Source organism: Asterias amurensis, chromosome 14, assembly GCF_032118995.1.
Source record: "Asterias amurensis chromosome 14, ASM3211899v1".
NCBI classification, from domain to species: domain Eukaryota; kingdom Metazoa; phylum Echinodermata; class Asteroidea; order Forcipulatida; family Asteriidae; genus Asterias; species Asterias amurensis.
Genome location: NC_092661.1, coordinates 2,594,232 through 2,616,573, shown reverse-complemented (window position 1 = coordinate 2,616,573; position 22,342 = coordinate 2,594,232). Strand labels below are relative to the sequence as shown.

Genomic DNA, 22,342 nt, shown 5'->3' with positions numbered 1-22,342 from the left:
GATTGTTTCGTTCAACGCCTTCACAATTTTTTTCGAACCTATATTAAAATAGCCGTTTAAAGCCATTATACACTTTCGGTAAACAGTATTGTCCAAGTCCCACACTTCGTGTATCACAACTTATATATAAAATAACAATCCTGTGGAAATTTAGGCTCAATCGGACATCGGAGTCGGGAGAAAATAACGGGAAAACCCACTCCTGTTTTCGCGCGTTTCGCCGTGTCATGACATGTGTTTATAACAAATCCGTAATTCTCGTTAACGAGAATTTATATTGTTTTACCGTTTTCTCAAAAAGTAAAGCATTTCATGGACTAATATTTCAAGAGAAGTCTTTCACCATTACCTTCTGTAAACCCTGTAAATTATTTGTAAATCTGTGAACTTTTTTTTTTCTGTACCGACACTATTGGTAATTACTCAAAATAATTATTAGCACAAAAACCTTACTTGGTGACGAGTAATGGCGAGAGGTTGATAGTATGAAACATTGTGAGAAACGGCTCCCTCTGAAGTGACAAAGTTTTTGAGAAAGAAGTAGTTTTCCACGAATTTGATTTCGAAACCTCAGATTAAGAATTTGAGGTCTCGAAATCAAGCATCTGAAAGCACACAACTTCGTGTGACAAGGGTGTTTCTTCTTTCATTATTATCTCGCAACTTCGATGGCCGATTGAGCTCAAATTTGCACAGGTTTGTTATTTCATGCATATGTTGAGATACAGCAAAGTGAGAAGACTGGTCGTTGACAATTACCAATAGTGTCTAGTGTCTTTCAACATCATCAACAGAAGCAGTGTTTTTATCAAGTAAGTTTTAGTGCCATTTATGTTTGGAGTTATTACCAATAGAATAAATTCCTTTTAATCTAAATGTTCGGGTCAAATCGGGAAAAAAATCGTACCTGTTGCACCTGTAAGTTTTTTGTCATTTTGCTTTGTCCCGCTTGTGCGGTTCACACGACCTAAAATATACTTTCATTATTATAACAATGGCCTTCATATTCAAATCTATAGGGATTATTTTTTCATGGTTGTTTATTCATAACGCCCTAGGCCGACAACCATCTGACGTTTCGAGCACGCGATGAAGGTCATTCCAACAAAGAGACAAATATTTTGTAAACACTTTTAAATTTTGATCTACTTTTATTTAGAGCTGGGTTTAGTTGTTCTGATATTTTGTTGTAGCCTTCGATAACGTTTATTTGTGTAGAAATTTGTTTTAGTATATTATTCGCATAGCTTGCTGTCCCAACGTAGGCCCACAGTGGGTTAGTAGTGTCATGGAGGAAGAAATTTCATGGTAGTGTATTCATGTAGCCGCAAAACGCTTCGTATAGTAAGCAGTTTACAACAGCTAATTCCCCCATTTCAACACAGGCACATGACTCGAGTGGGAATCGAACCCACGACCTTTGCAAATCCAGAGCAGTATCTCCCCAACTGCTTATCGCAAAGCTCAGGAAAGTAAACTGTGTATACAGTGCTAACACACAACGGTGTATGTGGGAAAACCAAAATTACTATTTTGTTATACCCAAAACAAAACTTGTTGTTGCTTCAAAACTACTTTATTTAAAAAAACTTGCGTGATTATCTCGGTATGCATCATCGGTCACATTTAGCGATACACAAGTCCCACGTGATTTTATAATCTCGCGAGAAAGGGGTTGGTTTGCATCAGAGCCCAATTTCATAAGCCTCCTGAAAGCACAACTCGCTAAACACAGAATAGTATTACTTAACAGAATCAGGTTACCAGCCCAAATTACATTAAGTTAGCATTGTTGTGCCTGGTGCTCGACTCAATTTATGCTTAGCATAAATTTGTCAAGCATTATTTCCCCTGAAGACGAGCAGTGTATACTGTTCGAAATATCGAGACAAAACCGGCTCTTGTTGGAGCCAACACCACACAAAAAAGTTTCACACATGGTTGTTCCCGCAAATTTACTATTTTATCTTAGTTTCTTCCTATTTATCCACACCATGCAAGGCTTCAAACATTACCTACAATATTTTCTGCTTAACAGCTTTAATTAAATTGGGCCTTGTTGATTTGGTATCTTAACAATTACCCAACCATGCTAATCGCTATACATGAAAACCAGACACGGCGCCTGCTCGTGGCTGATTTGGGTGTGGAGAATTTTCCTTCTCTGTGATTTGGTTACAGATCGACGATTTTGAAAAAAAATATGTTCACATATCAATGATTTTGAAATAACACGTGGAAGGTTATATATGCCTAGTGTAATATGCCTGTGATTTCTTTTCACAGAACTCGACGAACGGAGGTTTTTAACTCCATAAAATGGCCGACCGTGTTAGTTAGGAAAGTAAAAGGAAAACCACGCAATGTCGAGGCATATTTGTGTGGATCATTATATAAGTTATGTTCTACTTTAAAAAAATCTTTATAATCATATCAATTTGATAACAAACTGTTTAAATGAAGCCAACTCGACCGATCCAAGGCAACGTGGTTCTTTAAACTAAGTGAAACTTGAAAATGATAAATAATTATAATTGCAAATAGACATGTTGAAGCCAAATGTATGGTGACCCCGAAAGGACATCACAGATGTTGTGATCTTTATTGTTAAAAAGTTGAACATGGTAGCAATGCTGGTGAGGCAAGTTGTACAACAACCTTTAGCGAGAAGTCAAGGGTCGCGGGAAGAAGGACAAATTTCTTACTTTTTCAAAATGACTACAACATCTGGGTAGGCCAGTTCTGATGAATCTGCTGTTTAAAGGGAAGGTACACGTTCTGTAATTACTCAAAACAAATATCAACTTAAAAATTGATTGGTAACAAGCATTGGAGAGCTGTTGATAGTATAAAACATTGTGAGAAATGACTCCCTCTGAAGTAACATAGTTTTTGAGAAAGAGGTAAATGCTCACTAAAATAATAAAAGACTTCTACATTCTTATCTGAAAGCACACAAATTCGTCCAACAATGGTGTTATTTCTTTCATCATTTCCTTGCATATTCGATGACCAATCGAGCCCAAATTTTCACATGCTTGTTATTTTATGGTTATGATGGGATACACCAAGTGAGAAGACTGGTCTGTGACAATTACCAAACGTGTACCTTCCCTTTAACTTCAATTAAACTTCCCTATTTGTGACATTGTAGTAATACTTAGGTGTGAGTTCATTCGCATGTCACTAGGACCGTGTGAAAAATTGGGCTCGGTCAAGACCCATTGACACGTATAAAAAAAGAACCACACAATTTTGAAATATATTTTTGGTGGCGAAAATCAATGTGTTGTTGTAAGATTGTTTTTTTGTGAACTGTGTGTGTGTGCGTAGGTAAACGCATTAAAACCGAGGACCTATAACAAAAGAGGACGATAGAGTCCAAGGGTAGGGAAAGTTCCACAGCTCTAGGAAAACGTGTACAACACCAATGGAAGATGTTGCAAAAAAGAGTGGGACAATAGGAGGTCCACGGTTGTAGGCATATACAAGCTTTGGAGTGAATTTCTACTCATCTGTTAGGAAAAGAAAAGTACCCCCCCCCCCAATAAAATTGAAAAAAATAAATTCTTCTTCAAGTCCAGTCGAGTTTTCATTGAGAAAAGATTTTGTTGGGTTGAAGTTCTGCAAGGTTTGGGAGGTGTCTAATATTCCTCGCCTTCGTCTTCTTCCTCACCGTCAGCAGAGTCGAGTCCGACTTCTTCGTAGTCCTTCTCCAGGGCAGCCAGATCCTCACGAGCCTCAGAGAACTCACCCTCCTCCATACCCTCTCCTACGTACCAGTGGACGAAGGCACGCTTGGCGTACATCAGATCAAACTTGTGATCCAGACGAGCCCAGGCCTCGGCAATGGCGGTGGTGTTGCTCAGCATGCAGACGGCACGCTGCACCTTTGCCAGATCGCCACCAGGCACCGTGGTAGGAGGCTGGTAGTTGATGCCCACCTTGAAGCCAGTTGGACACCAGTCGACGAACTGGATGGTACGCTTGGTCTTGATGGTTGCGATGGCAGCGTTGACATCCTTGGGGACGACATCACCGCGGAAGAGAAGGCAGCAAGCCATGTACTTGCCGTGACGGGGATCGCACTTCACCATCTGGTTGGCGGGCTCGAAGCAGGCATTGGTGATCTCTGCAACGGTCAGCTGCTCATGGTAGGCCTTCTCAGCAGAGATGACTGGGGCGTAAGTGGCAAGAGGAAAGTGAATACGTGGGTAGGGCACCAAGTTGGTCTGGAACTCTGTCAGGTCGACGTTGAGGGCACCATCAAAGCGAAGTGAGGCAGTGATGGAGGACACGATCTGACCAATGAGACGGTTAAGGTTGGTGTAGGTCGGTCTCTCGATGTCGAGGTTACGACGGCAGATGTCGTAGATTGCTTCGTTGTCGACCATGAAGGCACAGTCGGAGTGCTCAAGGGTGGTGTGAGTGGTGAGGATAGAGTTGTAAGGCTCTACTACAGCTGTGGAGATCTGTGGGGCAGGGTAGATGGCAAACTCCAGCTTGGACTTCTTGCCGTAGTCGACGGAGAGACGCTCCATCAACAGGGATGTGAAGCCAGAGCCGGTACCACCACCAAAGCTGTGGAAGATGAGGAAGCCCTGAAGACCGGTGCACTGATCAGCCAGCTTTCGAAGTCTGTCTAGGACCTGATCAATGAGCTCTTTTCCGACGGTGTAGTGACCCCTGGCGTAGTTGTTGGCGGCATCCTCTTTGCCTGTGATCAGCTGCTCAGGGTGGAAGAGCTGGCGGTAGGTTCCAGTTCGGACCTCATCTGTAAAATTACAACAAAGAAGATTGTTGTTATTCAAATGTCACTTTAATCTAAAACAAGTGTATTAACAAAAGGACAGTTTGTAGTTTGGTTTATAATAAACAGGTTATCACCAACTTGTGATAATATTGCTTACCAACAACAGTTGGCTCCAGATCAACGAAGACGGCACGGGGGACGTGCTTGCCGGCACCGGTCTCACTGAAGAAGGTGTTGAAGGAGTCGTCTCCACCTCCGATTGTCTTGTCACTTGGCATCTGACCATCAGGCTGGATGCCGTGCTCAAGACAGTACAACTCCCAGCAGGCATTGCCCATCTGGACTCCGGCCTGGCCGACATGGATAGAGATACATTCACGCTGGAAGAGAGTAAAGTTAGAAACAACTTGATCAGCATAAACATACCAAAATGGTTTGAGGGAAAATATTAGTGTGTTTCCTTTTGGAATTTGAAAATACTGGAATTGTTTCCTTTTGATCATTATTTATCAAGTAAACCATAAAGGAAACAGGCAGGGTAAGTTGTAAAAGAACTGTGACTACAGCAGGATTTGAACCAGCGACCCCCGATTAAAGTGCATGTGCTCTACAAACTGATCTCTAACCCAAAATGATGAATGACAAATGAAGGACACAACACCATACGGTACAATAACATACAGTACAATACAGTGCAATAAATTAAAATATAGTACAATGCATTACCAGACAATACACTACAACATTTTACAATATAACACAAAACAATACAATGTAATACAAGGTAATACAATACAATAAATCACAATACCATGTAATACAATAACAATAATAATAATATTTAAAAATTTATATTGCGCCCCTTACATACAAAATGATCAGAGGCGCAGAATACATGTTAAAAAGCACAGAGTGGAAGAAAAAGACAAAGAAAAAAGACTGGTCACCAGGCCAGTGCCACAACAAAAGTATGGGGATACTTCTGTCCCGCCCACAAGAAAAATAATTAGTTACTATATAGGCCTATCTCTGCTGGCATCGGTAATGTACAATACAAAATCGTACAATACAATATATTAACATGTTATACAATACAATAAAATACAATAAGATTACAATTAATTATAAATACATTTATAGAGCGCCCTTTCGTCATCAAATTTGGATACACAGCGCTGAAATTAGTCTAAAAATCTAACCAAATAATACAGTAAAACATGCAAGTAGATGTTAAAATTATTGTTGAAATAGATGATCATTGCAAAAATCTTCATTTATAATATAGAAAAGATCAAAATTATACAAGTATCTTACCATGTTGATGAGGTGGTTTCAGGGAACGGACGAAAATAAAATCAAGTATATAGAAAAGGTTCAAATCGTTACTGCCTTGATGAAGCCTCACGTTTGAAATGGCTGTGTCTGGATCAAACAGAACCTGGCTTATATATTCAGCCAAGGATGTAACCTTGGTGGGGAAAATGGACCGTATTGTTGCTAGTGGGGAGGTTGGTGTTGTAGCCAATCAGATCTCGAACAGCGAGGTGACTGGTGACTGAATAATGGTTAAACCGCAAACCTCAACAGAGCACAACACAGGCAATGGGTTTATTCTTTATAAAATTATAAGCATACAAGGTTCAACAAGGCATGCAGAACATGTTGATACCAGCACAAACGCCATTATGACGTGTACATACAAAAAGGCCTTGATCACCCGAGGCTATTTTTAGGGCCCTTTTCGAAACCACGGCTTCGGCTTTTGATTCGGCTTCAGGCTCCGTCCTCTCGTCTGAAGTCCTGAGCACGTAGGCAAAACACGCACAGTATAATAGTTTAGCTGCACGTTACGCAGGCAGAAACGTGATCGTAAACGTCTGAAAACTGTGTCGTTTCTCATGCTCACATATGACGTCTGCACGTACGTACCGACGTGAGAAATTGTGAGAGTTTACAATTCTGACGTTCACGTTTACGTTTTTGCTCGTAGTGTGCAGCTGAACCTCCCCAATGTCAAACCAACCGCGGGGATAATCTTACCTGAGCCGAATACAAAACCGAAGCCGTGGTTTCGAAAAGGGCATCTAATAGTTGAACCCAGTATCTGCACGGCCCATCGAATCCAAAGACAACTTCGTGGATGTCTTGAATGCACGGACTGGAATGTCTTGGTTGAATGCAAAGATTCAATTGGTACAATTGTCATACAACTGTGACCGATTACATCAAATTCTGCATTGACCCAGTTGTACCATTGTTAATGAGAAAGGTTTACCCTATAAACATTGGGTTCGTTCGTTTAGCTTCCCTGGGTCGATCCCGGTCTGCCCCCGGTGCGTTCGAATAGCTTTGGCGTAATTCCAGGGCCTCACCCGGGTCAGCCCCCAGTGCCCTGCTTGTCATGACGTCACCACAGGAGGGGCGAGTGTGATCGTTCGATTAGCTCCTGTTAGGGGCTCACCCGAGTGAGCACCGCGGGGTCGACCCAGGGAAGCTGATGGAACACACCCAGTAACAACAAACCCTGTGTCATGAGAATTTTAATCTGCTCATCGAGAAGAGAAAGGGTTAGCTTATAATGGGTGCGTTCGTTTAGCTTCCCTGGGTCGACCCCGCAGTGCTCACTCGGGTGCGCCCCTGACAAGAGCTAAACGAACGACCACACTCGCCCTCTCGTGGTGACGGCATGGGGGCTGACCCGGGTAAGCCCCTTCGCTCGGCCCCAGCGGCCAGTCAATTCAGGACCGCTGGGATGGGCTAATCGCTTGAACAGATTCTTGTTCAGGAAGTACGTCATGCGTACAGTGCATAGAAATATGGTGCAGTGTGAGTGTGATGCATGATGGGACTGCGCATTATTAAACCAATGACAGTGCATGATACGATTGCCCATCCCAGCGCCTTTGGTTAAGGACAAGGCGCTGGGGACGAGCGAAGTAAACCCTTCAAAGCTATTCGAACGTACCGGGGCAGACCGGGTCGACCCAGGGAAAATAAACGAGCGCACCAAATGTTAATAACACACGACAAATTTTAACTTGTCCGCCGGTGTCGCATGCAATTATGTCCTCTACGCAATACTATCCGGACATTATTGCATATGCAATAGTGTCCGCCGGACGGTTTTGCATATGCAATCGTGTCCGCCCGGACGCTTCATGCTGCGTTATGCAATTGTGTCCGCCCGGACACATTTGCATATTATGCAGTTGTGTCCGCCCCGTGCAAAACCGTCCTTGCAGTAAATTAAACGCCCTTGCTCGACGGAACACGTTCGCCATTTTTTACAAGCTAAGTGCATGTCATGAATGCCATCGGAAATGTTCGGCCTTTCGGTAGTCGCTGCAATCATAATTAATTTGACACGTAAATATGTACTGCATTACGTAGGTATGTACAGTCATGTACATGTCCGCCGGACGGTTTCTGCATAGCCCCTCCTGACACGATTGCATATACAAAAGTGTCCGGAGCGGACAGTATTGCATGGCGGACACATTTGCATCAGACACAGGTCATGAGTTTATTAAAACATTTTGTTTACCCACACCGATGTTTGTAAGCACTGTATACTTAGTACTTTCCCGAGTCCTGTGAAAACACAAATTATAGGCATATTACTCTGGTGGGATTCGAACCCGTGACCCTTGCTATTCTAGAGCAGTGTCTTACAATCTAGGACGAACAAAGGTTGACCGATAGCTAGTGGCAGTCGTAAGTTTGGTTGTGAATTTTTACTGGCCCAGGCTAAAATCACTGGCCTCGTTGGGCCTGCCGTCTAGTGTTAATTTCGAGTCATGCTTTGACATGCCTTTACAGGGGCGGGGTTGGGGTGGTTTACGGGCGCCCTTGTCCGATTATCATGGATCTGCTTACCGTAATCAAAGAATAAGCGCTTATGGAAGCAGGAGTTATGAACTTACGTCAAGCGTATTCCACGGGCTCGCGGGGAATTTTACGCTAACAAGGAAAGTTCGGGTGAGTGACTGGACTTGACCAGAGCCGGCCGGTGACGTAGCTCTCGAATTGACCATGGTCGACCATCTTCCAGTGGATGGTTCGATATAGTCAATCTCCATGTGCTCTATGTTTCTGGTTAGTCTAGTCGGTCTAGTCAAGTCTAGTCACACCCGAACTTGCTCAAGGCTATCGCAGAATTCGGCAGTTAGCAGAGACATGAAATTGGGCCAAGGTCTTTAAAGGCAGTGGACACTATTGGTAATTACTCAAAATAATTATTAGCATAAAACCTTTCTTGGTGACAAGTAATGGGGAGAGGTTGGTGGTATAAAACATTGTGATAAACGGCACCCTCTGAAGTGCCATAGTTTTCGAGAAACGAGTAATTTTCCACGAATTTGATTTCGAGACCTCAGATTTAGAACTTGAGGTCTCGAAATCAACCATCTAAACGCACAAAACTTCGTGTGACAAGGGTGTTTTTTCTTTCATTCATATCTCGCAAGTTCGATGACCGATTGAGCTCAAATTTTCACAGGTTTGTTATTTTATGCATTTTGAATACACCAACTGTGAAGGCTAGTCTGTGACAATTACCAATAGTGTCCACTGCCTTTAAGGGGACGGGACTGGCATCCAAGATGGCTCTATGTCTATGTCTACTTCGCACGTAAACAACTATAATGACTATCAGACAATATTTTTGTTGTAATGAGCTAGGGTCGATACGAAATGAAAAATATTTACGTTTTTTTTTAACCGATGGATGTTGAATAGACGTTAATTAGCGAACTCAAGGAGAGTGGTGAAATTGCCAACAAGTCTGTTATCATGACGTTGTAATGATCCATGGTTGCCGTTGAGCTCTGTAATGGTTTAGCCCAATTTCATGTTTCTGCTTACCGCTGAGTTCTGCGCTTACGATCACTATCTCCGCCGCGGCAAGCGCTGAAATTCTGCGCAAGCCTTGTAAGCGTAGAATGCCTAGTAACTTATGGAGTACGCAAGCCTATGAAGCCAAAATTCCCTGGTAACCCGTGAAATACGCTTGACGTAAGCACGGAATTGCCTGCTTCCGTAAGCGATGATTCTTTGCTTGTGATAAGCACTGTCATGAAATTGGGTACAGGGCCCTATTTCATAGAGCCTGTCAGCACAAAAACCTGCCAACCCAAGGACAATCTTGCTGAGCAAAATAGGTTATCAGCCAACATTCCATAAAGTTTACATTGTTGACGCGGGTGTGGCCTGCTAATTTTTTGCTTAGCACAGACATTTTTCAAACAGTATTTTCTACTTAACAGCTTTACGAAAGTTGGTCCTAATCATTATAAATACCGGCTGATCATTCCCCACGCTGTGATTGGCTACATCTGCCAGCACTACCAGTCGATTCTGTCACCATGGAAACCGTCCTTGGCTGAATATAAAGTCAGGTCGTATTTTGTTCAGACAACCATTTAAAACGTCAGGCTTCATCAAGGCAGTAACGATTTTGACTCTTCACGACAATTTTGTTTTCGTCGGATCGCTGAAACAACCTAATCAACATGGTAAGATATTTTGTATTATTTAAATCTTGTTTAGACAGTATGAAATAATTATGATTTGGCAATGGTCTATGACGTAGGCAGAGCTGAAACGAACGCAAGTATACAGTATTGTTTAGTTACAAATACATCAACCCTAAGATGTGTATTACTTTTGGTCAGATAATTATTTATAGAGAGGTGTTGGCTTGATTTATGAGGTTGGCAGAGTTTACATGGGGGCGAAAGCTCCCTGTGTAATTTAAATAAACTGTAAAAGTACACAAGATTTTGTAGTCACTTAATACCGTTATTTCTTAAGCGTACAGCCAGTATTTTCCTGCAAGGTATGTGGGACTCTACGTTTGAGTTATTATGAGACCTACTCCTTTCACATAGCACCATGTTTTGTTTTACAATGTGCCGTGGAGTTTAATTCTCGAAATCAAACTAGAAACACCGGGACGAGACCCTTCTCGTTTCGATAAGAGTGCTGTTTGTTTGTTTGTTTGTTTTTTTTATTTTTACAACACACGAGACCAACGGCTTTTCGTCCCATCCGAAGGACGGTTCAAGTCCCACTGTAAAAAATATATATGTTTTTTGTTCAACCCGAAAGTATTTAAAATCAACCTGGTATTTCTTGTGGTTTGTTACTTGATATATCTACGAAAGTTCTTAAACTGGTCTCTTTGAGGTTTAAACAAGTTGTTGCCAACTTGACTTCTTCCAGCGTGAATGTATCTCAGTCCATGTCGGCCAGGCCGGAGTCCAGATGGGTAATGCCTGCTGGGAGTTGTACTGCCTGGAGCACGGCATCCAGCCTGATGGTCAGATGCCCAGTGACAAGACCATCGGAGGTGGAGACGACTCCTTCAACACCTTCTTCAGTGAGACCGGTTCCGGCAAGCATGTTCCACGTTGTGTCTTTGTTGACTTGGAGCCCACTGTTGTTGGTAAGCATTGATGAGTTAATGAGAGTTTATTTAATGGTTTGTAGTCTAACCAGTTTACAAAACTGTTAATATAATAAGTGACATTTGATTAACAACAGTCTTGTTTTGTTTTTGCTTTATAGATGAGGTCCGTACCGGAACCTACCGCCAGCTCTTCCACCCTGAGCAGCTGATTACGGGCAAAGAGGATGCCGCCAACAACTACGCCAGAGGTCACTACACCGTCGGCAGGGAGCTCATCGATGTTGTCCTAGACAGAGTCCGCAAGCTGTCTGATCAGTGCACCGGTCTTCAGGGTTTCCTCATCTTCCACAGCTTCGGTGGTGGTACCGGCTCTGGCTTCACATCCCTGTTGATGGAACGTCTCTCTGTCGACTACGGCAAGAAGTCCAAGCTGGAGTTTGCCATCTACCCTGCCCCACAGATCTCCACAGCTGTAGTAGAGCCTTACAACTCTATTCTCACCACTCACACCACCCTTGAGCACTCCGACTGTGCCTTCATGGTCGACAACGAGGCAATCTACGACATCTGCCGTCGTAACCTCGACATCGAGAGACCGACCTATACCAACCTTAACCGTCTCATTGGTCAGATTGTGTCCTCCATCACTGCCTCTCTTCGCTTTGATGGTGCCCTCAACGTCGACTTGACAGAGTTTCAGACCAACTTGGTGCCCTACCCACGTATTCACTTCCCTCTTGCCACCTACGCCCCAGTCATCTCTGCTGAGAAGGCCTACCATGAACAGATGTCTGTTGCTGAGATCACCAATGCCTGCTTCGAGCCGGCCAACCAGATGGTGAAGTGCGATCCCCGTCACGGCAAGTACATGGCTTGCTGCCTCCTGTACCGTGGTGATGTCGTCCCCAAGGATGTCAACGCTGCCATCGCAACCATCAAGACCAAGCGTACCATCCAGTTCGTTGACTGGTGTCCAACTGGCTTCAAGGTGGGCATCAACTACCAGCCACCCACCGTGGTGCCTGGTGGCGATCTGGCCAAGGTGCGGCGTGCCGTCTGCATGCTGAGCAACACCACCGCCATCGCTGAGGCCTGGGCTCGTCTGGATCACAAGTTTGATCTGATGTACTCCAAGCGTGCCTTCGTCCACTGGTACGTAGGAGAGGGTATGGAGGAGGGTGAGTTCTCTGAGGCTCGTGAGGATCTGGCTGCCCTGGAGAAGGACTACGAGGAGGTTGGACTCGACTCTGCTGACGATGACGGGGAGGAAGACGGCGAGGAATTTTAGATACATTCCAAACAGAACTTTGCAAACCTCAACCCAAACAAACACACATTTCTAGAAGTTCTTTTCCCAATGAAAAAAAAAAATTTACGCAATCGGAATATTGAAGAGTCATTGGAGAAGTAGCTTTTTTTGTTATATCCAAAGGTATCATAAAGGATTGGATATTAAGGGTGAATACATAATTAACGTTAGTCTGAAATAAGTTTACTGATTATGATTCTGTTAGTCAGAAATAAGTTCACCATATGTTCATACTATAATATTTTTTCTTCTGTGCAGTATTTCCCTCTGAAGTGAAGTCATGTTCGAGAAAATTGCATCTGAAACCAAAAGATTGCAAAACTTTCGAAGTTATTAGTTTCTCAAAATGCTTTACTATCGAACGCTGCCAAAATGTTTTCTTGCCATTTTATATGAGGACTTTTAAAACGAGAGTTTACTGTAATTATGGTCATAATGGTCTGAATCCAATTCCATTGTCATGAATCCAATACCAGACACTCTAGAAACTTTTAATTAGGCGATGACAAAATAATTGGCCATTATGTTGTAATGAAGCGAGATGGGCACTAATTAAAAACACTGATTCCAAGGATAGGACAGCTGGAACCTTGTTTCTTTTTCTCCTGTGCAAATCAACAATGGGCCAAGAGAGAATCAACAATGCGCAAAGAGAACCATAAAATTGCAAGGGGGACCATCAATGCGCAAACATAATCAATAATGCGCAAAGAGAATCAACAATACACAAAGAGAACCATCAATGCACAAAGGGAACCATGAATGCGCAAACATAATCAATAATGCGCAAAGAGAATCGACAAGAAGTGCAAAGCGAATCAACAATGCGCAAAGCATACTGTGCAAAGTCACTATCATGGGTACATTTTCGTTACAAAGACACCAAATGAACAACATACAGATACTGAGTAACTCCTTGCAGATCTTGTATTCGAGAATTTCAAGCACTTTTTTCTCATTATTGACACAGCGATTGATATAATAATTAACACCCATCAAAATGCTTTATACACATGGCGAACCAGTGCGAACTGTTTGTTTCTACCCACACGATGTATGTACGAGGAAGAGCTATGTATGTTTCCTTTTCCGTTCGTTGGGTGTAAATTTGAGCTCTATTCTAGATGTGCTAGCAAAAACCGAGCTTGACTCCGTTAGTTTGACACCAATGAAGAAGGAGACCACTCAATTGAAAAAAATGGCTATCCTTTCACAAAAAATAGCTTCTTTTTATGTGTGAATGCTTAAAGCAATGGATAGCCATTTTTCGGCATCCTCCACAATTTAGTTTGGGGCAATACAATAGTTTTCAGAGGTTGTGACAATCAATCAATCATTCAACAAATCAATAAATCAATCAGTCAATCAAAATTTAATTTGTCTGCTTGAGTTATTCACACATAGGAAGGGCTTGGGATACAAGCTCCTTTTTTAAGTGTGAATGCAAAGAGCAATGGGTAGCCATTTTTCGGCATCCTCCACAATTTTGTTTTTGACAATACAACAGTTTTCAGAGGTTGTGACAGTCAATCAATCAATAAGTCAATCAATCAATCAATCAATCAATCAATCAACCAAAGTTTCATTTGTCTGCTTGAGCTTTTATTCACAAATAGATAGGGCTTGGGATACAAGCTCCTTTTTTTAAATGTGAATGCAAAGAGCAATGGATAGCCATTTTTCGGCATCCTCTACAATTTTGTTTTGACAATAAAACAGTTTTGAGAGGATGTGACAATCAATCGAAATATAACTTGTCTGCTTGTGTTATTCGAATATGGGTATAGCATTGATATAACTGGCACTGCTACATCGGTGGTTGTCAAACTGTTGTTCATGAGACACCAACAAGATGTGGCTGTCTTATTACATGTCGGCAACATGTTGCGCAAATGAACGTGTTCTTGTGTCACCGGTGACTTAGTCTTGGCCCAAGACTATGGTGCTTGATTCTGGATAGTGTACTACGCGCAATTGAATCGCCAAAGCGCGCCCACCACGGTATGATTTAGTTAATTGGACGGCTTGAAATCTAGACTACACTGGCAAGCTAGCCAGTCCAATTAACTAAATCATACCGTGGCGGGCGCGCTTTGGCGATTCAACCGCGCGTAGTACACTATCAAGAATCAAGAACCATAGTCTTGGGCCAAGACTACCGGTGACTACGCGCTGTAAACATTTTCATCAGTCAATAAGGGCCGGCCTTTTTTAATTAGTTGTGACGGTACAGCATCGATTTGAAGATGCGATACTCCCTTTAAAGTGTCATATTTATACTGTTGTGTAATTCAGCCAGTAGGCTGCAATGAGCAGTTTTTTTAATAAACCAAATATACGGCGGGTTGCTAGACGCATGTTAGAAGGGCGTGGGGAGGGGGGTTATGAAGAAGAAGAAAAAAACAGCGAACGATTCAGAAGGAATAAGTCAAGTGCTGCGCACACATTTCATCCGATGAAATGTTATAATTTTCGGCAGCCCCTGTTCTTGGATATTGTTGTTGAACTTCTTTCTATGCGAATAATATGCACGACATGAGTATAGGGTTGGGCGACACTTAGTGGCTTTCCTTTTACTTCGTGAATGAATACGGAGTGCCTTTTTGTGAGGCATAGGCCCTTTTCGAACCCACGGCTTCGGTTTTGGATTCGGCTTCAGGCTCCGTTCTCTCGTCTGAAGCCCCGAATGCGTATACGCAAAGTACGCACAATATTGCAAAAACAACCGCGGGGCCAAGCTAGACTGAGCCGAACTCGGAGTCGAAGCCGTGGTTTCGAAAAGGGCAAAAGTTTGGTTCTACAAAATGGCGGACCGTGAAAGTTACGCAGTTAAAAAACAAAACAAACAAAAAACACTTTCGAGGCATATCTTGTTTGGATCATTGATACTTTTAAACAGCTTTCCAACCATACTCATAACTGTCAAGTCCTACTATTATTCATAACTGATAGCAAAAATAGTCTGTATTGCCAAAATAGTCAAATCTAAGGCAAAATGTTCCTTTAAGTGAAGTTTGTGCCCCTAATAGTTGCTGTCAAAATTGACTCGGGCGATCAACGCCTGATTTATGTATACATGTACATGTACTATGAGTATGAACATGTACGTGGAATGACTTTTTGTGCTGGTATTATGAGGTTTTTGCTTTCTGTAGAAAAACTATTGCCTCATGCTGTTCCAAAAGTGTTTGTGACAGCTCCATGGTTGCCGTTGTGCTCTGTTATGGTTGATAGGCCCATTTTGTCCTTTCTCTATGACATGCCTCAGAGCTTACTCCTTTGTCAAGACATGGTTGTTCATTCAATGAGTTTAGATACCCTTGTGTAGAGGCTGAACAGGCTTTGACAAGTAGTTGAATAGATGTGGATGTAGTCATCACCTAGTCTTGGTGCAAGACGTTTCTCGTTTCCCTTTCACGCACACCGCAGCCAATTCACCGACAGCGCCCGCACCGACTCATCCGGAGCGGTGAATCGGTGCGGACGCTGTCGGTGAATTGGCTGCGGTGTGTGCGTGGAAAGGAAACGAGAAACGTCTTGCACCAAGACTAGTCATCACCATGCTATACAACAACCAGTCTAGGTTTTCACCATGGCTACCATTCCTGGTTTAATAATATAAAGTCACAGGTTTGTTTTGTCAGATAACCATTTCAAACGTGAAGCTTCATCAAGGCAGTAACGATTTGAACATTTCTCTACAATTTTTGTTTTCGTCTGATTGCTACAACCACCTTATCAACATGGTAAATATTAAAATAATGTACTTAATATTTCATGTAGAAAATAAAGGGTTTGATAACTTTTGTGTATCAAGTTTTTGGCCAAGACATTAATCCATACTCACTTTGAATGAAGATGTATGTAATATTATGATTAACCCGTACATATAGTGTCAGCTTCAATAGTCGTCAAGTTGTTGAGAGAAAAAAAAAACAAGTGAAAATCACAAAGCAATGTTTTTAAGAGAGTCGCGTTAAGTCCGTTGTATCTAGTTTTCGCATGGTTTTCGTATATCGGCAAGAACATGTTTTTTTTAAAGTTGTTTTACTCACTCAAGAACTACAGCACCGCAACAAGTATTATTTAAAGGGAACCTGTCTACCATCATTAACTTACAATCTTGTAATTTAAATGTCAATTTTGTGGAGGTTTGTGTTTTGTGTCGAACAAAAAGTACCCAGACTCTAAGAGATGATTTGACAATGAGTATGATTTGAAACTTTACAAAAGGATGCAAAAGTGCATGTTAAAATTCCTGAGAGAAAGGGGTTCCTATTGGGGAAAATTTATAAAGTTTATCAATTTGATTTTCGTATCAGATTTTCCTGATCGACACATTAGTCAGGGGGTCGCAGGTTCAAGACCTGCAAGAGTCAACCCCTTTTTCAACCCAAATGAATTTTGGTTGATTGCATGATGTAGCTACGAAGGTTACAATTCCAATTCAAGTAATATTATTTTCTTTCAAACCGTTTTGGTATGTTAATGAACAAGTTGTTTCTAACTTTACTCTCTACCAGCGTGAATGTATCTCTATCCACGTCGGCCAGGCCGGAGTCCAGATGGGCAATGCCTGCTGGGAGTTGTACTGCCTGGAGCACGGCATCCAGCCTGATGGTCAGATGCCCAGTGACAAGACCATCGGAGGTGGAGATGACTCCTTCAACACCTTCTTTAGTGAAACCGGGGCCGGCAAGCATGTTCCACGTTGTGTCTTTGTTGACCTGGAACCCACTGTTATTGGTAAGCAATATTCTTGTTGGTGATAAAGTTTAAATGTATAAATCAAACCACAAAGCAACAGTATTTGGTACTTTAAAAATGTTAAATTCAAGTGACATTTTGATTATCGACAATCTTCCTTTTTTCATTTAACAGATGAGGTCCGAACTGGAACCTACCGCCAGCTATTCCACCCTGAGCAGCTGATCACAGGCAAAGAGGATGCTGCCAACAACTACGCCAGAGGTCACTACACCGTCGGCAAGGAGCTCATTGATCTTGTGCTGGACAGGACTCGCAAGCTGGCTGATCAGTGCACCGGTCTTCAGGGTTTCCTCATCTTCCACAGCTTCGGTGGTGGAACCGGCTCTGGCTTCACATCTCTGATGATGGAGCGTCTCTCTGTCGACTACGGCAAGAAGTCCAAGCTGGAGTTTGCTGTCTACCCTGCTCCACAGATCTCCACAGCTGTAGTAGAGCCTTACAACTCTGTGTTGACAACTCACACTACTCTTGAGCACTCCGACTGTGCCTTCATGGTCGACAACGAGGCCATCTACGACATCTGCCGTCGCAACCTCGACATCGAGAGACCAACCTACACCAACCTTAACCGTCTCATTGGTCAGATTGTGTCCTCCATCACTGCCTCACTTCGCTTCGATGGTGCCCTCAACGTCGACTTGACAGAGTTCCAGACCAACTTGGTGCCCTACCCACGTATTCACTTCCCTCTTGCCACCTACGCACCTGTCATCTCTGCTGAGAAGGCCTACCATGAGCAGCTGACCGTTTCAGAGATCACCAATGCCTGTTTCGAGCCCGCCAACCAGATGGTGAAGTGCGATCCCCGTCACGGCAAGTACATGGCTTGCTGCCTCCTGTACCGCGGTGATGTCGTCCCCAAAGATGTCAACGCTGCCATAGCAACCATCAAGACCAAGCGTACCATCCAGTTCGTCGACTGGTGTCCAACTGGCTTCAAGGTGGGCATCAACTACCAGCCACCTACCGTGGTGCCCGGTGGTGATCTGGCAAAGGTGCAGCGTGCCGTCTGCATGCTAAGCAACACCACCGCCATCGCTGAGGCCTGGGCTCGTCTGGATCACAAGTTTGATCTGATGTACGCCAAGCGTGCCTTCGTCCACTGGTACGTAGGAGAGGGTATGGAGGAGGGTGAGTTCTCTGAGGCTCGTGAGGATCTGGCTGCCCTGGAGAAGGACTACGAAGAGGTCGGAATCGACTCTGTCGATGAAGAGGGAGAGGAGGAAGGAGAGGAATATTAAACATTCCAAACCTCTCCCAAACAAACTGAACATGATTTTGTTAAGAAATTTAGTTTACTGTGTCTTAACTCACATTAAGACTGAGAATAAGTTATAGTCAAATAATTTTGTTTTATATATTGACAATACTGTGCGTTCCATAGGCCCTGGACTTTTTGGTAAAATGTTACCAATTCTCATTTCGTGTATGCCAATTCATTTATGCATAAAATAACACATCTGTGAAAATTGGGACTCGTTTGGTCATCGAAGTTACAAGAGAATAATGGAAAGAAAAGACCTTATTGTCCAGATTGCATGCAGAGGCTTCACTGGGCCTGAAGTCTTTATATTATTATTTGAATATTTGAAAATACCTCTCACTAAAAAAAATATTTTATTTCAAAGGGAGCCGTTTCTCACAATGTGTTGTATTATTATCAACAGCTCTCCGTTTCTCGTTCCCAAGTAGATTTTCATGCAAACAAATTATGTTTTGAGTAATTACCAATAGTGTTAAGTGCCTTTAAGTTATCCACTAATGTATTACATAGTGGAGATCTTAACTAACGAATGAAGATGTGTTTTTAAAACTTACTGGAGGGTTGGGGAAATAATTGATATCATTTTGTCCTAAACCCCCGCTATAAAAGAGAGGAAGATGTTTCATCACGAACCTTTTTGTTCAGAAAAACAGCTGCAATAAAGATATATAATATTTCTTACACCATAAAAGAGATACATTTTTATTTTTTAAATTTTATGGTATGCAAAACTATTTTTAAGTTACCATGATACAAGCCATTTGAGGCCCCTCTTCTCAAATAAGCTGGTGGTTTCTTTAAAATTTTATTTTTTAATTTGAAGGTGGTTGTACACAGGATGGTAACAATATTATAGAGAATAAAGAGAATTTCATACTTGAAGAATGTTTATTTGTGATCTCCCTCTAAAATAAAGTTGAGAAACCGAACTTACTATTTCTACCTCCCCGTACCTTCAAGGCAAAACTTTGTTTTATTCGCCTGGACCAGTCCCAACAGGTACATGTATGTGTACCAAGTAAGTTTGTTATGCTAACGTTATTGTTTTGATTAATTGTCAGTCCATTTGTTTACTGATGGGGCGACCAATTTAATTACCTCATTAGTTCACCCTAACTGACTTCGGATCGAGATGATACGAAATGGTCGAGTTGACTTCGGCTGAATTCAGTATGGTCGAGTTGACTTTGTACTAGATTCAGTATGGTCGAGTTGACTTTGTACTAGATTCAGTATGGTCGAGTTGACTTTGTACTTAATTCAGTAGGGTCGAGTTGACTTTGGACCGCATTTAGCATGACCAAGTTGACTTTGTACTGGGTTCCCCCGAGCTGCCTTGGGTTTGAGATGATGGGAATAAGTTGGTCGATTTGACTTGGGAATGAGTTAAGCATGACCGAGTTGACCTTGGACCGAGTTCACCCGCTGCACTCACGGCTGGGGACCAGATCCATGGTTGCGGGGTAACGTGATGTTTAGTAGGCCTACTTATTAACATGTGAATCGGGGACATACCAGTGGGTTTAACGGCCTTTCACAGGATAATCATAAAGCGGATTTCGCATCCAAAGTAATTCAATTCAATTAAATTCATACTCACATCCATTTCCCTAGAAAACAGTCAGTACAAAGCCATAACAATAAAGAAGTAACCAATTAACAATAATTAAAGGAACACGTTGCCTTGGATCGGACGAGTTGGTCTATAAAAAGTGTTTGTAACCGTTTTTTATAAAATGCATTAAAAAGAAAGATGTTGTAAAAGTAGAATACAATGATCCACACAAATTTGCCTCGAAATTGCATGGTTTGCTTTTGACTGTGCGAACTAACACGGTTGGCCATTTATGGGAGTCAAAATTTGACTTCCATAAAAATGGCCGACCTTGTAAGTCGACGAGGTAAAAGGAAAACCGTGCAATTTAGAGGCATGTTTATGTGGATCATTGTATTCTACTTTTACAACATCTTTCTTATCTACCCATGAGCATTTTCTAACACCTTGTAAGTCGACGAGGTAAAAGGAAAACCGTGCAATTTAGAGGCATGTTTATGTGGATCATTGTATTCTACTTTTACAACATCTTTCTTATCTACCCATGAGCATTTTCTAACAAACGTTTACAAAATGCTTTTTAAAGACCAGCTCGACCGATCCAAGGCAACGTGTTCTTTTTATGACGTCTGCACTATACTTGGAAGAGGAGAATAAAGTGTTGATGCACCATCTGCAACAACAACCTGTATTAAATAGTGTACCCGTTATGTCTTGAGACGGAAGAATAGTAATAAATTCATGGTGTCACAATTATTATTAAAACTTGTTTACCACACGAGTTCCTTATAAGAAAAACAAAGGTTTTGGAATAGTTGTGACACGTCATGACGTCAGTCGTCGTCATTGCAACCGCTGAGATCATGAGCCAACAAAACGCGTAGAACCAAAACAAACACTTTATGGTGGGGTATAGGCCTCTAAAGATACACTAATGCACATAATTGTAAGCTTACATGTACACTGTCACACTGTGACATTAACACATGTATAATGCAGATTTTAAAAGAAATCGAAGTTAAATGGTCTGAAAATAAAAAATAAAATTGGTTTTCAAGAGGTTTGGAGACTTTGAAATACTTTTCGTGTATCAAATTTTAAAAATGATTAGCATTGGGGAGTTTAAAGAGTGCGATGCAACAATAAAGAGCGCGCCCCCTCACATCTCAAAATGGTCCCTGGTAACCCCACCCCCACCCCCCAGCATTTACGTCAACATCAACAAGGTTCGGTAACCAGGTATTAACCCTCTGCGCAGAGGCATCGCGCAGTCAGTGACTACCTTTGTAAACAATGTGTGTATTCATTAACTACGGCTCGACAAATTCCAGTTTTACAAACAGGTTTTTTTTAACCCAAAGGCAAAAATCAAAGTGTTTCTTTTTTCAACCATTCGAGAGAGATTATAAAACTTGTTCTTAAGTATTATTATTGCTGAATAACCCTTAAATAATTTGCTGCTCGAAGAAGTACAACTTAATTTTCTCCATGAAGAAATGAAGTATTAAAGGCAGTCAAATAATAAACAAAGTCAATTAATTTCTACTTGTGTAATATTCTTGTATGCTATATAGACTTTTGATTCATGTAACATTGAAAAGAATCTGAAGCTATAGTGGCATGGTCTGACAAGGTTTTCAAGAGACTGGGGGACATTATAGTATTTGTGGAGTACTTTTGAAAGTTGAGCAAGAACATTGTTTGCATATTAGGCGCCATGCACCAAAGCATCATAGGCCTAGAGCAAGAAACTTAAAAGGGTGACCCCACTTTATCAAAATATCGAGAGCCCTTCCTCAAAAGGGTTTCAGTGAAAACATGTTGCCCAATTGAGACCAACGGGTTGTTGACTTCCATTTTGATGTATTTTGGATCTGACATTGGGCCCTAAGAAATAGTTGTTCCGTTTTACTGAGAGGTGCAGCACATTACATATGCCCGGACGTTTTTTGACAAACTAATTATGTTTTGGCTTTAAGGGGAATAGCTCGACGGGTCCAGGGACTCCCGATATTAAGTTGAGCAGAGAAAGTTCAATAGTCAATAAATAAATGTCCATTTACTGTAACAAGCTGTGATATTTTAAAGTATTGGTCGTGTTATTTTTTAAATATTATTAGCTTCTTGCACTGTGTTGCTAAGTGAGTTTATTATTGAGCCCTACATAACAGATACGGCTCTGAGTAATGAAAGCGCGCCCTCTCGCGAGTTGCTGATGGCTGTTTACCTACGTCACCATCAACAAGGCGCGGTTACCAGGTATTAAGTATGGCTCGACCAAT

At 42.0% G+C, this 22,342-nt stretch overlaps 3 protein-coding genes across 3 annotated transcripts; 2 read left to right on the top strand and 1 right to left on the bottom strand.

The window, feature by feature from the left end:
• Positions 1–1,509: 1,509 nt before the first annotated feature.
• Positions 1,510–6,301, bottom strand: LOC139946739 (tubulin alpha-1 chain-like). The gene is made up of 3 exons (XM_071944404.1): positions 6,068–6,301; positions 4,911–5,133; positions 1,510–4,774 (listed from the first exon to the last, which is right to left on the bottom strand). The coding sequence occupies exons 1-3, from the start codon at positions 6,068–6,070 to the stop codon at positions 3,645–3,647; spliced, it is 1,356 nt and encodes a 451-aa protein (XP_071800505.1). The 5' UTR covers positions 6,071–6,301; the 3' UTR covers positions 1,510–3,644.
• Positions 6,302–10,991: 4,690 nt separating this feature from the next.
• LOC139946790 (tubulin alpha-1A chain-like) lies at positions 10,992–12,465 on the top strand. Its single transcript, XM_071944488.1, has 2 exons — positions 10,992–11,198; positions 11,321–12,465. The coding sequence occupies exons 1-2, from the start codon at positions 11,018–11,020 to the stop codon at positions 12,448–12,450; spliced, it is 1,311 nt and encodes a 436-aa protein (XP_071800589.1). The 5' UTR covers positions 10,992–11,017; the 3' UTR covers positions 12,451–12,465.
• A 3,568-nt stretch (positions 12,466–16,033) lies between these two features.
• On the top strand, positions 16,034–19,390 carry LOC139946789 (tubulin alpha-1A chain-like). The gene is made up of 3 exons (XM_071944487.1): positions 16,034–16,217; positions 16,995–17,217; positions 17,353–19,390. The coding sequence occupies exons 1-3, from the start codon at positions 16,215–16,217 to the stop codon at positions 18,480–18,482; spliced, it is 1,356 nt and encodes a 451-aa protein (XP_071800588.1). The 5' UTR covers positions 16,034–16,214; the 3' UTR covers positions 18,483–19,390.
• The last annotated feature ends 2,952 nt before the right edge of the window (positions 19,391–22,342 follow it).

What these genes read in the sequence shown, in the direction of transcription:
- LOC139946739 (XM_071944404.1), bottom strand. An exon ending in TCTGGAGCCAACTGTTGTTG is followed by an intron (nt 4,775 to 4,910) that starts GTAAGCAATATT and finishes GTAATTTTACAG; the next exon opens with ATGAGGTCCGAACTGGAACC.
- LOC139946790 (XM_071944488.1), top strand. Translation starts at nt 11,018, where the DNA reads ATGGGTAATGCCTGCTGGGAGTTGTACTGCCTGGAGCACGGCATCCAG. An exon ending in CTTGGAGCCCACTGTTGTTG is followed by an intron (nt 11,199 to 11,320) that starts GTAAGCATTGAT and finishes TTTGCTTTATAG; the next exon opens with ATGAGGTCCGTACCGGAACC.
- LOC139946789 (XM_071944487.1), top strand. An exon ending in CCTGGAACCCACTGTTATTG is followed by an intron (nt 17,218 to 17,352) that starts GTAAGCAATATT and finishes TTCATTTAACAG; the next exon opens with ATGAGGTCCGAACTGGAACC.